Source organism: Bombus fervidus, chromosome 1, assembly GCF_041682495.2.
Source record: "Bombus fervidus isolate BK054 chromosome 1, iyBomFerv1, whole genome shotgun sequence".
Lineage (NCBI taxonomy): Eukaryota > Metazoa > Arthropoda > Insecta > Hymenoptera > Apidae > Bombus > Bombus fervidus.
The window spans coordinates 15933840-15946941 of record NC_091517.1 but is presented as its reverse complement, the minus strand read 5'-3'; the positions used below and the strand labels follow the sequence as shown (position 1 = coordinate 15946941).

General features: G+C 38.8%; 1 protein-coding gene across 4 annotated transcripts in view; it reads right to left on the bottom strand.

The window, feature by feature from the left end:
* The window catches only part of Mam (neurogenic protein mastermind), a 249876-nt gene that overhangs the window by 175824 nt on the left and 60950 nt on the right, over positions 1-13102 (bottom strand). For 2 of the 4 annotated variants that reach the window (XM_072004426.1, XM_072004437.1), the window contains exon 2: positions 6726-6842. The exons of the other annotated variants lie outside the window; for them this stretch is intronic. In XM_072004426.1, the coding sequence (XP_071860527.1) occupies positions 6726-6842 (117 nt within the window). The remainder of the gene's footprint in view (positions 1-6725; positions 6843-13102) is intronic. 4 annotated transcript variants of the gene reach the window in all.

Sequence of the window (13102 nt, the reverse complement as noted above, 5' to 3'; positions counted from 1 at the left end):
TACCGTGAGGTAATGATTCGAAAAGCTTATTAATTATGTAAATTATTTCACAAACAAAGCATCGATAGGGGGGAAAAAACGGAAGTACACGAACAGGTTCGACGTTCCGGATGGTTCTAATTCGACCCGAGGTTTCGCTTTGGCGTAATTTGCTCTCGACTTTCACGGAGATCAGCGAAGAAAGTGCATCGAAGAAATGGGAGCGCAAAAGGCGTCGCCTGAGAGGATCTAAGTGCCAAGTTTCTCGAATAATCGAGAACCTTTCGAAGTTGCTCTCTCGCTGTTGATTCATTCCACCGTGTGGAATGTTCTTAAACATTAACCAACAAAAAAAGACCAGTCACCTTTTCTGGTGCCAATCATACGAATGTATTACATCTATCTCGCGTCTTTATAAAGTTTTAGAACGAGTAGAAGACCGAAACTGATACGAATTAAATGCTAAGAAATTAAACTATGTTCGTGTTTGTAACTTAAATATAAAGGAAAAAAAAACAAAAACTAACCACGATCATGATGCAAAAATATGTAACGTGTAATAAGATGTTAAACTTCTTTCGACAAAAAGTGATAAATAATGAGTGCTTGAAATTTTATTGGAAATTATTTCTTTTTACGAAGCTGCTACTGGCTCTGTTACTAACTTAAATAAAATTAAAATAAAATACAATCGCTATGCATAAATACATGTCAAAATTTTGTAGTCATTTTTGATAGAAACTAAAAATTGTCCGTAAATGGTAAATGACGAAAATATTTTATTTTATTCCATATATAGTTTACTAATTCCGCTTGTAATTTAAATGAAATTAGGAAATTAAGACCGATGATCACACAAAAATAAATCATACGCACCAGCTATCGGAACTGACGTCGATTAAAATGTGTAATGATACTTATTTCAACGGATATCCATTATGAGTAAATATCGGTTACGCTTTAATATTAAGCACTCACTGAATGAATATTAATCATAATGAATGTGGATAAACAAATGGCTTATGCGACTACGTATAATCGTATGAACTGAAGAAACACAAGGAAATCGTAACTTGTTATCTTTGATTCTACATAAATCGTTTCATTTCCGTCTTTTATATGTTATCATAAAAATTACAATAAATCAATTTATCCAATACATTACACGCGCTACACTCTCTAATTTTATGAATTCTATAAACATCGTCAAAATTTTTATACCACGTTATACAGATCTCTACAATATACAAAGGACCTTATAAATGTACATATATATCTAACCTAAATATTACTTTATTTTTCTATTATCTTCTATCATATCCAACTTTTTATAGCAAAATGACTATATAGTATAAATACAATATATCATTCTATGTAATATACTACAAAAGAGATGTAGCATCTTTGTTCCATTTCCAACACATTCATTTGCAAAAAACGACATTTCACCTAAACTATATACATGTTTACGTGTTCACATGATTTAAGATTAACATTTCTCCATCTCCATCTGCATCCCTATTTCATCTCCTTTCTTTTTACCCACTCGAAAACCCACTTAGCTCTCAATCAAAAATGGAACAGAAAGTAAAATATCCCTTATTCTTGCACTTTGCAACAATTTCATGGACGAGTTGAAAACGGAATCGAAATACGCTGGAATGTCTGCTGAAAATTCCCCCGGTACGTGGTAGGCACGACCGACACGGGCCAGAAACAAATCGCGGTAATGAAAATTGAACGGCGGATTACACCGAATCGGCGGGACAAACAGGCGAGCGAGGAGCTTCGTAACAATTCGCCGGTGAAATTGGCCACGTTCCCTTCTTTCTATCTTTTTCTCTTCCTCTTTTTTTTTTTACGTTCGTTGCTTTTCGCAGACGCGTACCACCTCCATTCTTCTCTTCCGAGCTTCACGGTTGAAACTGTTCTCTTTTTTTCCCCAATTTTATTTTTTTCCTTTCCCTCCTCCCCTCGTACGCCGGTTTCGCTACTCCCCTACTTTGCTCTCTTCGGTAGAGAGCAGCGGCAAGCTGCTGCTGGTCGATGCTCTTTTTTCCTGCAAACAAGCACCGAGAGAGCGCAAGCTCGCGAATTTGCGTGCCACCTTTCTGCCCACGCTCGTTCAGAAACACACCGGCCGGAAATGTTAACACTTTGTCGACCGCGGAGAGGTTCCTCGTGAGCTCGCCTCTGATGACTACCGTATGCGAGTTTTATGGGACACATGTGCGGTAGTAGCGCGACTTGCTTTCTTCATGTAGAGATCGCATGTTCCTTTCGTAACCATGTTGCGTTCTTTGGATCGTTTTCAATAGGCAAAAGAATCCGAGTTTGATCAAGTATTCCTGATAGATTCAATTCGATTACAAAGATAAGCAAGCGTATTAGCCGAAAGTGTCACGTTTATAAACAAGACCAATGCCAAGAGAGATTTATTAAAAACAAGATACCGCGTTATCAAGTTTCGTATCTTGCAACCTTACACGTTGCTGTACAGTGGATTAATTCATTATGAGTTCATAGAAATAATGAGAGGTGTGTAGTAAAAGCTGCATAATTTGGTGATTATCTTAAGGCTTTAGCTATTACGAGCGTGATCGTTCGCCACGATATGCTCTTCGTATACTTCGATATTACTACACTTACTTACTTACGTACGATGGAAGGATTCTAAGAGACTTTGAAAACTGATAATAGATACTCGCCAAGAACTATAACACAGAAATCTAGTTATGCAGCACTGAAATATAGTAGATCTTTAACACGTTAAAGAATCAAATTCCAACAATGTTACCATAAAGTTGGCTATCTTTCTGTCAAACGTATAGTGATCGAATTTGATTTAAGAAGAGCAACGTTATAGCGATAACTTTGTCGAAATTTCTCGATCTTGCGTCGACGATTCGTACGACGATATTCGAACGATGGTCGTTTTGGTATTAAATTGACGCGACCAACGCGTTTAATTTTCACGTTTCGCTCAATTTAGATTATTTTTCGAATAACAACCACGAAAATTCGATCGGTATTTTTCGAGAATCGTGTGCACTGTAGCGCTTGTTGCCTAAAGTTGCCGGTATTCTCAAGGGATATGACGAAGTAACAGGAACGTCCCTGGACTTAGTGGAGGAAGTTGAGAGCACCGAGATAGTCAAACTGAGTAGCGGAGGTTATCCTTCGTCAGCCTTGACTAACCAAAACTTGTAAACTTCACTGTAGGCGATCTTATTTTCGATGTTGGTAACCGAATATCCGACTTTTCAACGATATATTGGCAACTGGACGTTTCTTCCTCGTGTTCCTTTCATGCGAATAACGAAGGCAATGAAACGGAATATTTAGTGAAACGTATGGTAAATCTAATGACGCTTGTATTGCAGAATTGTTCGAGCTTTGATGTAGGTTAAATTTAAGAGAAGTTTTCAATACTCTCTAGAGAAATTTTGTTAACGATAGAAATAATGAGTTTCTGAAAGATTCGTTTCTGAGATTGATGCGTTTGGGATTTCACTGTTAGGATTCTATGATTTGTAGGATTCGAATAAAGGATGTTGAAGGTGATTTACTTCGCAAAACTATGTGTCGGTAGTCATAAATTCTACGCATGAATTAAAAGATATTCGGTACAAAAGATGGAGGAAAGTCGATTGATTGACGTATAGAAAGTGGAACGTTAGAATGGAAATTTTATCGTTTATCTACATGCATCGACGAAACACGCTTATAAATTATTCATATATATGATAATTTGCGCAATTTTTAACAACGTAAACGTTCATTTTAAAAAATCCAATTCCAATAAAATCCTGTACAATTCTTCTATTTACTTTTGACCTTCGACAAAAACATGTAAACAGCTTCTTCAAATGTCACTCTATCGTTAATAATTCCAACTGGCAATATTGTATCCTACACCATCGCAATAAAACCATTAAAATAATTCCATCCAACGTTGCTCTTTAAATGTCAAAAAATATACGTCGAACGACTCGATAATCTTTTCGACGAGTCTCAAAGCATCATCGACCGAATCAAACCCGCCTAACATTTCAAATCAATTTGCCACTAAATTTTACGAAACTTCGTATCTCCGAGACCGCCTCCTTCGATCCATGTCCCAAGGAAAAATAAATATATAAGATTAAAAAAAGAAAAGAAAAGAAAAAAAGGAAAAGAGAAGGTAAAGGAAGCGGTGCTTCTTAACGATCGTAATTTACGAACGTTTTCGCAGCGTCGATGAACGCCGGAGGTATACATATTCAGCGCTGGTGGTGCGTGCAGCCGTCTCATTATCAACATCCCGGAAATCTAGCTCGCTATAAACGGGATTTTATGGATGCATGTAGACTGGCAAGTCGTCACCGAAACGCGGGGTGAGAGTAGCAAGGTTTAAAGGTCAACCAAACGATACGTATCCTCGGTCCACCTGCCGATGCACCTTAATTGCATCGTTAGAAACTCTCGTTAGCGCTGACCAAAGGTGCACGCGCGAGGTTTGCAGCTGAACAGCGGAACTCACGGTAAGAATCTTTCAGTGCATAGCATCGCTGACGAGAATTCACAGGAGAAAGAATTGCTTTGGATTAGATTTCTTTAGAAAGAAATGTTTCGCTGTTTTCTATTTTTCTATTGCTCGATAATATTTTAGATGAAAAATACCAAAAAATAAAATTCGACGATAATATCAATTGACTGAAAAAGAACGTAATAACGAGATATTGCATTAACACAATCTGGGCTTCTAACGGGTTAAGTACATCGTCCGATTGACTTTACGACATCAAAATAACTACCACGAAGGCTATCATTGTAACGTTATATGAAAGACGACCGTGGGAGTCGTCGCGACGCGAGATCAACAAGTCGAAGAACGTCCGCGGGTGTTTCGACGAGGGCAGCGGTTCGACACGGCTCGTTCTCCGAATAATTGCCATGGGGACGACGTTAAAGTCTGTGAAAGCGGCTTGATAAGTAATGAATCGACGCTAATGTGTGTCACTCGCAATAATTTCTCTATATTGATATCGTCACCAATGTCGACTCGTTGCACCTGCATTATCAGATTACACGTGCAGCTGCATCCGAGTGGGAATCGCGCCGCCACACTTTACGAGCAGTTTATGCGCAACGCACCGTGCCGACGTGCCTCTACTAAATTATTCTAGGACGATAAGAAAACTTCGATCCATATCGTAACGCAGTTGCTTTGCACCGGCCGAATCTACTGACAGCGATTAGAGTTCTATGTATAATCGGTGGAAGAGATATGTTACACATAACTTGACGGAAGAAAAGTAAGAAAATTGTACACCACAACCCTATTGTTCTGTTATCAATAACGTTATTGATAAGATAGAAACGTAATCGATATTTCGATATATTAATGATATCGTTAAGTATCAATAAGATATCAGATAAACTGTGACTTTTGTTTCTCTTCGTAGTAGAATTTCACAAAATTTGATTTTGTGACATATAATTTGAAGAGTAGATTATTAGAGTAACATAATTTGTTACTTTGCACACGAAGCATATCCATTATGTACGAATTTTGAATATCTATTAACCAACGTAAATTTACTCCAAAATTTGCCGCAACATACGTAACTCCACAAAACAATGGCAGAAAACCACTCGACCCGATCGAAATTCCATTGCAATTAACTTCTCCTTTCTCCTTCTAATTTTCCTAATCACATCCAACGAGCGAGCCTCGAACTATTTCACCTCGACGTTCAGCTGAATACACGACAAGAAAACAGGACAGAATTTATCCCCGTGAAAGTACAATCAACAACGAGGCTCGGGTAGAAAAATGCAACGACGCGAACCTTTTTGGGTCACGGAAGCTGCAGCGAGAAATTCACGCTTACAAAGTGCACCGGCCAACTGAAAAACCGCGGTCGGTACCATAAAATATCCAGCGAATGGTGCATCGTAGCGACTCTCTTTCCTTCTTTCTTGCCCTTGGTGGCGAGACTGCTGGAGAACCGCATTATGAAAATGCATCCGTCAAGCCTGATATTTCATGAACGATGCCCGTGCGAGGTCGAGCGGGTTCCTGCGACTTACGAGCAGCCATAAACCGACCACCCACCAGCTACTTGTACTTCCAGGTACTTTTCTGAAAAGACGAGACACGTCTACTATCTGTCGATCGATTACTATTTTTAAAACCTTTCCTAATCATGGGCTCAATGATCGAACTATTGTCTATTTGATGCAATGTACCAGTAAATCGTTTTAACTTTCAACGAAGAATTTTTCTTCGTCAACAAAAAAGTGTTACCTCACGAGTTATTAATAACAGGAACACATTTTCTCTGATATTTTTGCAGAGACGTAGCGTGCTAAAATTTGATAGTAATATTTTATCAAGAATCAATACATTTACTGTTTAGTTAGTTAACAACTTGCTGAAATTCATTTCAAAATCATTTTCATACGATATTTATTTGTTCTAATCACGACATTTTTCCTTACAGATGTCAACGAACTCCTTCGAAACAATCGTAATAAATAATACGTTCATTTTTACAAATATTTTAATCTCCGTAAGACATTGAAAGAATCAATACAGCGCTTTTCGACTCTTTTTTTTAAACTAACGTTTCACGCTGTAATTTGTGCAAAAACCAATCCAGCGGCTCTTAATCACTGTCGCGTGGCAAGATTTAACGGAGGAGAATCCTCGTTGACACGTTCTCGGATAAATGTCGAGGAAGGGAAGAAAAGCAGCATACCGGAGTATTTCCAAATCCCCCGACGTCCTCTAGCCGAGTATCGACAGGAGAGCGATGCCGATGATAGGGCCTGGCCGTAGGTGTAGCGCGAATTTCGTGACCTGGATAGCGACCGAGCTGAAATGGAGGAAACCTTCTACCATAGCTTGCTTTAACTATTCGTTTCAATCGAAAATTTCTCCATTTTCTTTCCTCTTTTACCTCTCTTTATCGTTCGATGCATTTTACCATGTTGGCTATCGGATAAATTTTCTTTCTGTTTGTTATTTATGGTTTCAATACTTTTTTCACGATATAACTATATGTATAGCTTTTAAATTTTGCTTAAAATAGAATAATACAATTCAGAAAAAAATAAATACGCAGGGCGTTCGTTCTAATATTCCGCATGATTTGATTAGTTTTAGTAAAAAATTTAATTTCTTATTTTATTTTTCCGGTAACGTAATAAAAAGCTTGTTATTAAGAAATGTTCGTCTGTGTCGAATAAGAATAAGAAAATACATTTTTCTTCGTATTAAAGTGAAGATTAAGTTTTATCAGCGGTGATCAAATAACCATCTTTAGATCAACTTTCATAGCACTCTACAAATTCGAGAGTTATTGGGCAACAAAATTTTATCGACGTTTATTTCGTAATTCGCGAATAATCGAGCGATATATCAATGATAATATTAGGTTATAGTAGCGGGACTCGGCAAGATTAACTGGAAATTATGAGAATATATTCGCGCGGCGAACGGCTTCGTAAATTAATTTGCATCTAACTCGACGTTACCGATGCAATAAAATACGACATCGCCACGCGAACAACTCCGGGGAGTCGTTAAAATGGACATGGATAATGCGAAATTTCGGTTAATTGGAATAGGTTCAATGGGAAATTAAGGTACTATAACTGGAATCAAAGATACTAGTGATTTGAGAACGATAAAGTTCTTTCTCCATATTAGTGAACCTACCAGTAGTTTCTTAACAAAACAAACTGAGCAAACATTTATTATTCGTTGCTATCTAAATACTACATAAACATAATACTAAATACCAAAAAAACATTGTGATCTTTTAGTATATGCAAAATTATTACAGGAAATTGTGGCAAAAGTATCCTTAAGGTTAAAAATCACCATATAGACAACCAGATTATAGTTCAGTAGCAGAGTACAGAATCAGCGAAAGCATCAAGGATAAAATTACGTTTGGACCATATTCTCATCCGCCATCGCAAATAAGAACGATCAGCCTCGAAAGCAGACAAAATCGCCGGTGTAGCACGATGTTGCGTGCGAGCAACATTCCATCGTTGCTCCACAATGGCCAGGATATTACGACAAAATGGGTAAGTCGAGGTTTCTTTCTCAAGCGTCTTTTCACCGTGTCGCCAGTTGCAAAGGAGGTCAATGTTTACCGCGACGAACATCCGAGAGTGGAGGCGCTGTAAAACCGCTATATGCGTTTTTTCGTATTCCGAAAGATACAAACGGAAAAAGAACGCTCGATGAACACGAAAACGACGACAATGATCGGCTAAGAAAAATCATGAGAACAATCGTCGAGAGGGAATCAATACTTATTATTATTATTATTTTTGAAATTGATTATAACGGATCAGTAGCTACTCGTTGTCGATTCAAGTCATAAGCTGATCTTCATCATATTTAGAAGAGACGAATAAGCATTTTACTTCAGTATTAAGTATCTGAAGTATATGTAGGATACGCTCTCATTATACCGTATCTCGTAATATTAACAAATATATTGTAATAATAACAAATTTTCGTAATCTGAATACGTCTAAATATACTGTTAATACGAATAGATTCTGTAAAACTTACATCAGATATTTGATAACAACAACGCTCTACTATACACGTGCAACAACATTCTTTCCTTTTCGCTAGCCTCCCTCGAACATTTTTACGCATATTTCAAATTTTGTTTCAAAATCATCATCATTATTATTATTATTATTACTTTATTTTTTGTAAGAAATACCGTTTGTATACGATAGAGAAAATAAAATAGAATTATGTGAACACAGAAACAAAAGAAAAGTACAACATACTGAGACTACTAATCCGTTCACCTAACCTGATTCATAACGCGTTACAAGCCAATTCCAATTGATCTTGGAAGCGGAAGCTCGGCAGAATCCGGGTTATCTTGCGCGTCAAGTAGAAACCTCGACGATTGTTCAGCCGGCGACAACCGTTGCTCGTTCAAACGCGCGCGCGCGCCATCAAGATCGCCACAAATCTGCGACAGATCGCATTTCAAACCTCGACTATTCGTATATTCGATCTGGTTTCCGTGAGACGCAGCTGGCTCGCGACGAAAAAATAAAATAATTGCGGCTCTCTCGAGGTTGGCTTCGACGAATGGCTCGAGGACCAACTCTATCTCTCGTTTCCATCCATTCTCGTTGCCTCTCTTTCCTCTCGTTTTGTCTCTTTCTCTGTCTCCGTCCCATTTGTTCGGAGAGAACAGTGCAGAGTACAACGAAAACCCACAACGCTGGTACAACTCGAGCATGGAACAACAGGGGAGGTAGATGGTGGATGATGGACTCTCTCTCTCTATACGCGTATTCGCCATTTCTAATATGTCTGAACATATCTGGACGTCGTGGCAGTACTATGGAAACCTAAATCGTTAGTGGAACTCGATTTGGAATCCTCTTATTACGAGTGGAAAGGAAAATGCATTTGGATACATGAAAAGAGATTGGTGCATCGAACATTACTGAATCGAAACATTTTGGGGGTTTTGAAAGGAAAAACTGAATTATTAAAATTGGATATTTTATATGATCATTTTATACGGATTTTTAAGATTAAGGAATATATTTCTCGGCATAATTCTTCTTCACAATTGAGTAATATATTTCGTCTATGACAGTCATGAGACAACACCGTACTAATATATCGTGTCTAATAAATTGAACTGATATTATAATTGTACCGCAGATATGATTTATAGATGTTAAGGTTATTTGATGTATGTGAAATCAAAGAAACGCGTGGGTAAATTGTAAGGTATTGTAAGTATATATATATTGTGAATATTAAAGTACAAAGTGTGGAATACAATGTAAGCTGGTGCAGATCCGCACGTTAGTAATGTTACCCTGAGACTAAAAGAAGCCCGAAGCCAACGTCGCACATGTACCGCTTATGGTCTGTCATCGACGCATTCTTTTGTCTATGCGCTATCGATGGCCTCAGCGCTTGAGAAAACCGAAGACCAGATGTAGAGTTTTCTTAGAAGTGGCGATCACTTCAACAATAGATATAAATTATGTACTTCCTTCATAGCTAAAATGTGATCGAGATTAAGTGAATTTTCTTGAATGCTTAAATTATGCGCATATTATTAAAATAGATAAAACTTTGTTTTAAACATTATCTACTTGCAATATAATTTATAATGGAAAATATATTAGAAAGAACGATAAATATCTATACCGCAGCAAGGTGAATTATCGACAAGTTTGATAAACCGGTTTGGTGAACAGTATCGCGTTAATTGCGCTAAAATGATCGATCCTTAAATATCAGCGGCCAATTGGCGAACGGCGCATACGCTATTATGTGCACAGCGTGAAAATGGCAGTTTGTAAAATAGGTAAAGCATAAATATTCGCCATTGACCCTAGCGGAGGTAAAACAACGTTATTGGGCACACTCCCAATAGCCAGATATCAGACTATAATTAAGCCCTATTCTTTATGTGTGCGAGAATTAACTCCCACCACCAGTGAAAATTCGCAAATATCGTGAAACAACGTTCGCCATTGAAAAAGTAGTATAAAAAAAGGAAAGGAGAAGATAGAATCATAATCATAAAAATAGATCATTTCTGTTACATATTGAACTTATATTATTACATTCCGAAGGTTAAAAATGAAATCAAACACTTATAAAAAGCCATCGAATTTTTCCTACATTGATTTTTGAAAGAACAAGAACCTATAACGTGATATCTTTAATATTATATTCTTCATCTAACAAGAAAATTCCATTCGTTCTTTACATTACTTTTCAACTTCGCGTACCAAGATCGGGTAAAGTATGATGGCGCATGCGCGTGCCCAGTCCAGAAAGTCTTCGACAATTTCGCGCGGTCCATTCGAATACTCCATTCAGAATCGATACCCCACCCCACGAGTTTAACAATTCGTTGCTCGATTATACATACGCGAAACTTCCAAATCCCCTTGATAAAACGGTAGAAGCTCGAGGAAAATTCGCGACGATGGTTTTGCATGGAGTTGAACGACGTAGCCGAAGCGCAGCATGCTCGCCATACCGAAAATATCAATATGCACGGAATGACTCGACCAGTGATACAGGAAGCTGACTCACACGCGAGCGTCGCGTGCATACAGCCTCACACAGGCGAGTCGTGCCGCGTTCTAACAGTATTGCACACGCATTTACACGTTTTCGAGTTCCCCCTCGTTTCCAGCTACCAATTCCCCCACTATTATCCACTCCAACCCTCGCTGTTACTCCTACCAACTCGCAACGCAACCCCTCTCTAACGCTGCAACCCCCACCATCGAGTTACCATCCCTCCAACACCCGTCGTTTCCCCGCTATCGCCACTCCACTCCACTCCTACCTTCTACGTTTCTCTCCCTTCCACAACGTTGGTTTCACTCTCTCGACGGTCCCACCTGCGGTGAACAACACCGAGTCCTTGTCTATGAACTCGTGAGTTCGTCGACAGGAAAGGACCTAGGGAGGGGAAGAGAGGTGGCGAGGCAGACGAAGGGCGAGGATGAAGGAAAAAGGAGCGAGAAGAGTGGACGTGGTAGGGGAGAAGCAAGCGCAGGATATGCAGAGCTCGACGTGTGTTAGAGAATCTACCGCTACCTTTCCGCATATCCTTTCTCCGTGAAGGCAGCGTGCGCGCGTACAGTCCGCGCCGATTTACCGGGGAGGAAAGGCGGCCGCGGCCTATCTTGTAGAGTACCTACCACTCTCGACTCGCGGCCGCTGTACTAATCGCGTTGTTACGCCGCGAGCTGCCGGCAACACACACGGAAAGCGCAAGCGTGTGTGCTGTACCGTCCTAAGCAAAAGCCTCGGGCATTCCTCGACTTGGCCTCGCTTTGCTTGACTCTAGCAGTGGCGTGGCGTGGCGTGGCGTGGCTTCGATCGTTCGCCACTGTTCCAAAGGCACGCTGCGCCGAGTACCGTGGAAAATGTAGACAAAATTCATCGAGCTTATGGGGTAATCGTTTTCGGCTTCTTGCGATTCTATGCTATTAATTTTATCGAACTATGGACAATCTGTGTAATATTTGATCTCTACCTTCAATTTTAATTTCTTTTCTCTGTTTCTATACTGTTTTTAGTTAATATACTTGTTTTCGCTTTAATCTTGATCAAATTCAGGACGTAGCTCCTCGGAAATATTTCTATTACACGCTCTCTTCGCTTTCAAGTTTTTCTATTCATATGAAAATGATAGAAAATTCAATATAGAGAATTTGAACCTGCATATTTAATTAATACACACATGGCATAGTAATTATTCAAGGAAAAGATAGTATGATATGCGAGGTCACTTGCTGTATATTTTTGATGCTCTAAAATACCGAGTTTGGTAGGCATCATTTTTTATAGAGATAGATGTTGAGCGTTCGATCAGCTCGAGGTAGAGTATACGATTAAAAGATAATTGGATCACCGGCGGGTAGGAGGATTCGATTTTTTACCCCTTTCATTTTAATTGGACGCGATATAATAGAAGGTGGGAGCGTGCCAAAACACGCTCGTGAAAATATTCCGCGTTCCGTTGGCAATCGGTCCTGTAGTCCGCTGGCTCGCGATCAATCTGCTTCGTCGTAGAGGTTCGTCGAATTTTCCACCGAGATTTCACTTTTTATCGACTGGTTAGCATGTTATCTCATTGAACTAGTCATATCCGAATTCTTCGCCGATATTGCGACAGGCAGACGACGTACACAAGCTCGCGAACGTATTCCAACACTTAGAGACAGCTTTTGTGACTCGACTATCAGGATTACGTCGCTAAAGTTTGAAACCGATCTAAAAATATATGCAGAAGCAACAAATTATATATAAAAATTATACAAATTATAAAAATAATACAAAATACATAATTTTGTAGTCTTTCTACGGAAAGAAAATAATCCGAATATCGAAGAAAATAAAATTTGAATCTTCAATCAATTTCTATGATACGAGTCGTAGGAACGAAAAACTCTGCCGACGATGAATAGGCAATTAACGCGAGTCTTCTACATTTAGTAAAAATACGGTAAAAATGTTTTGATAAGACGAGTCTGGAGCAAGATCTTACGACAGTATCACCTCTGGGAGATTTTAATGAAATTTTTCAAGATG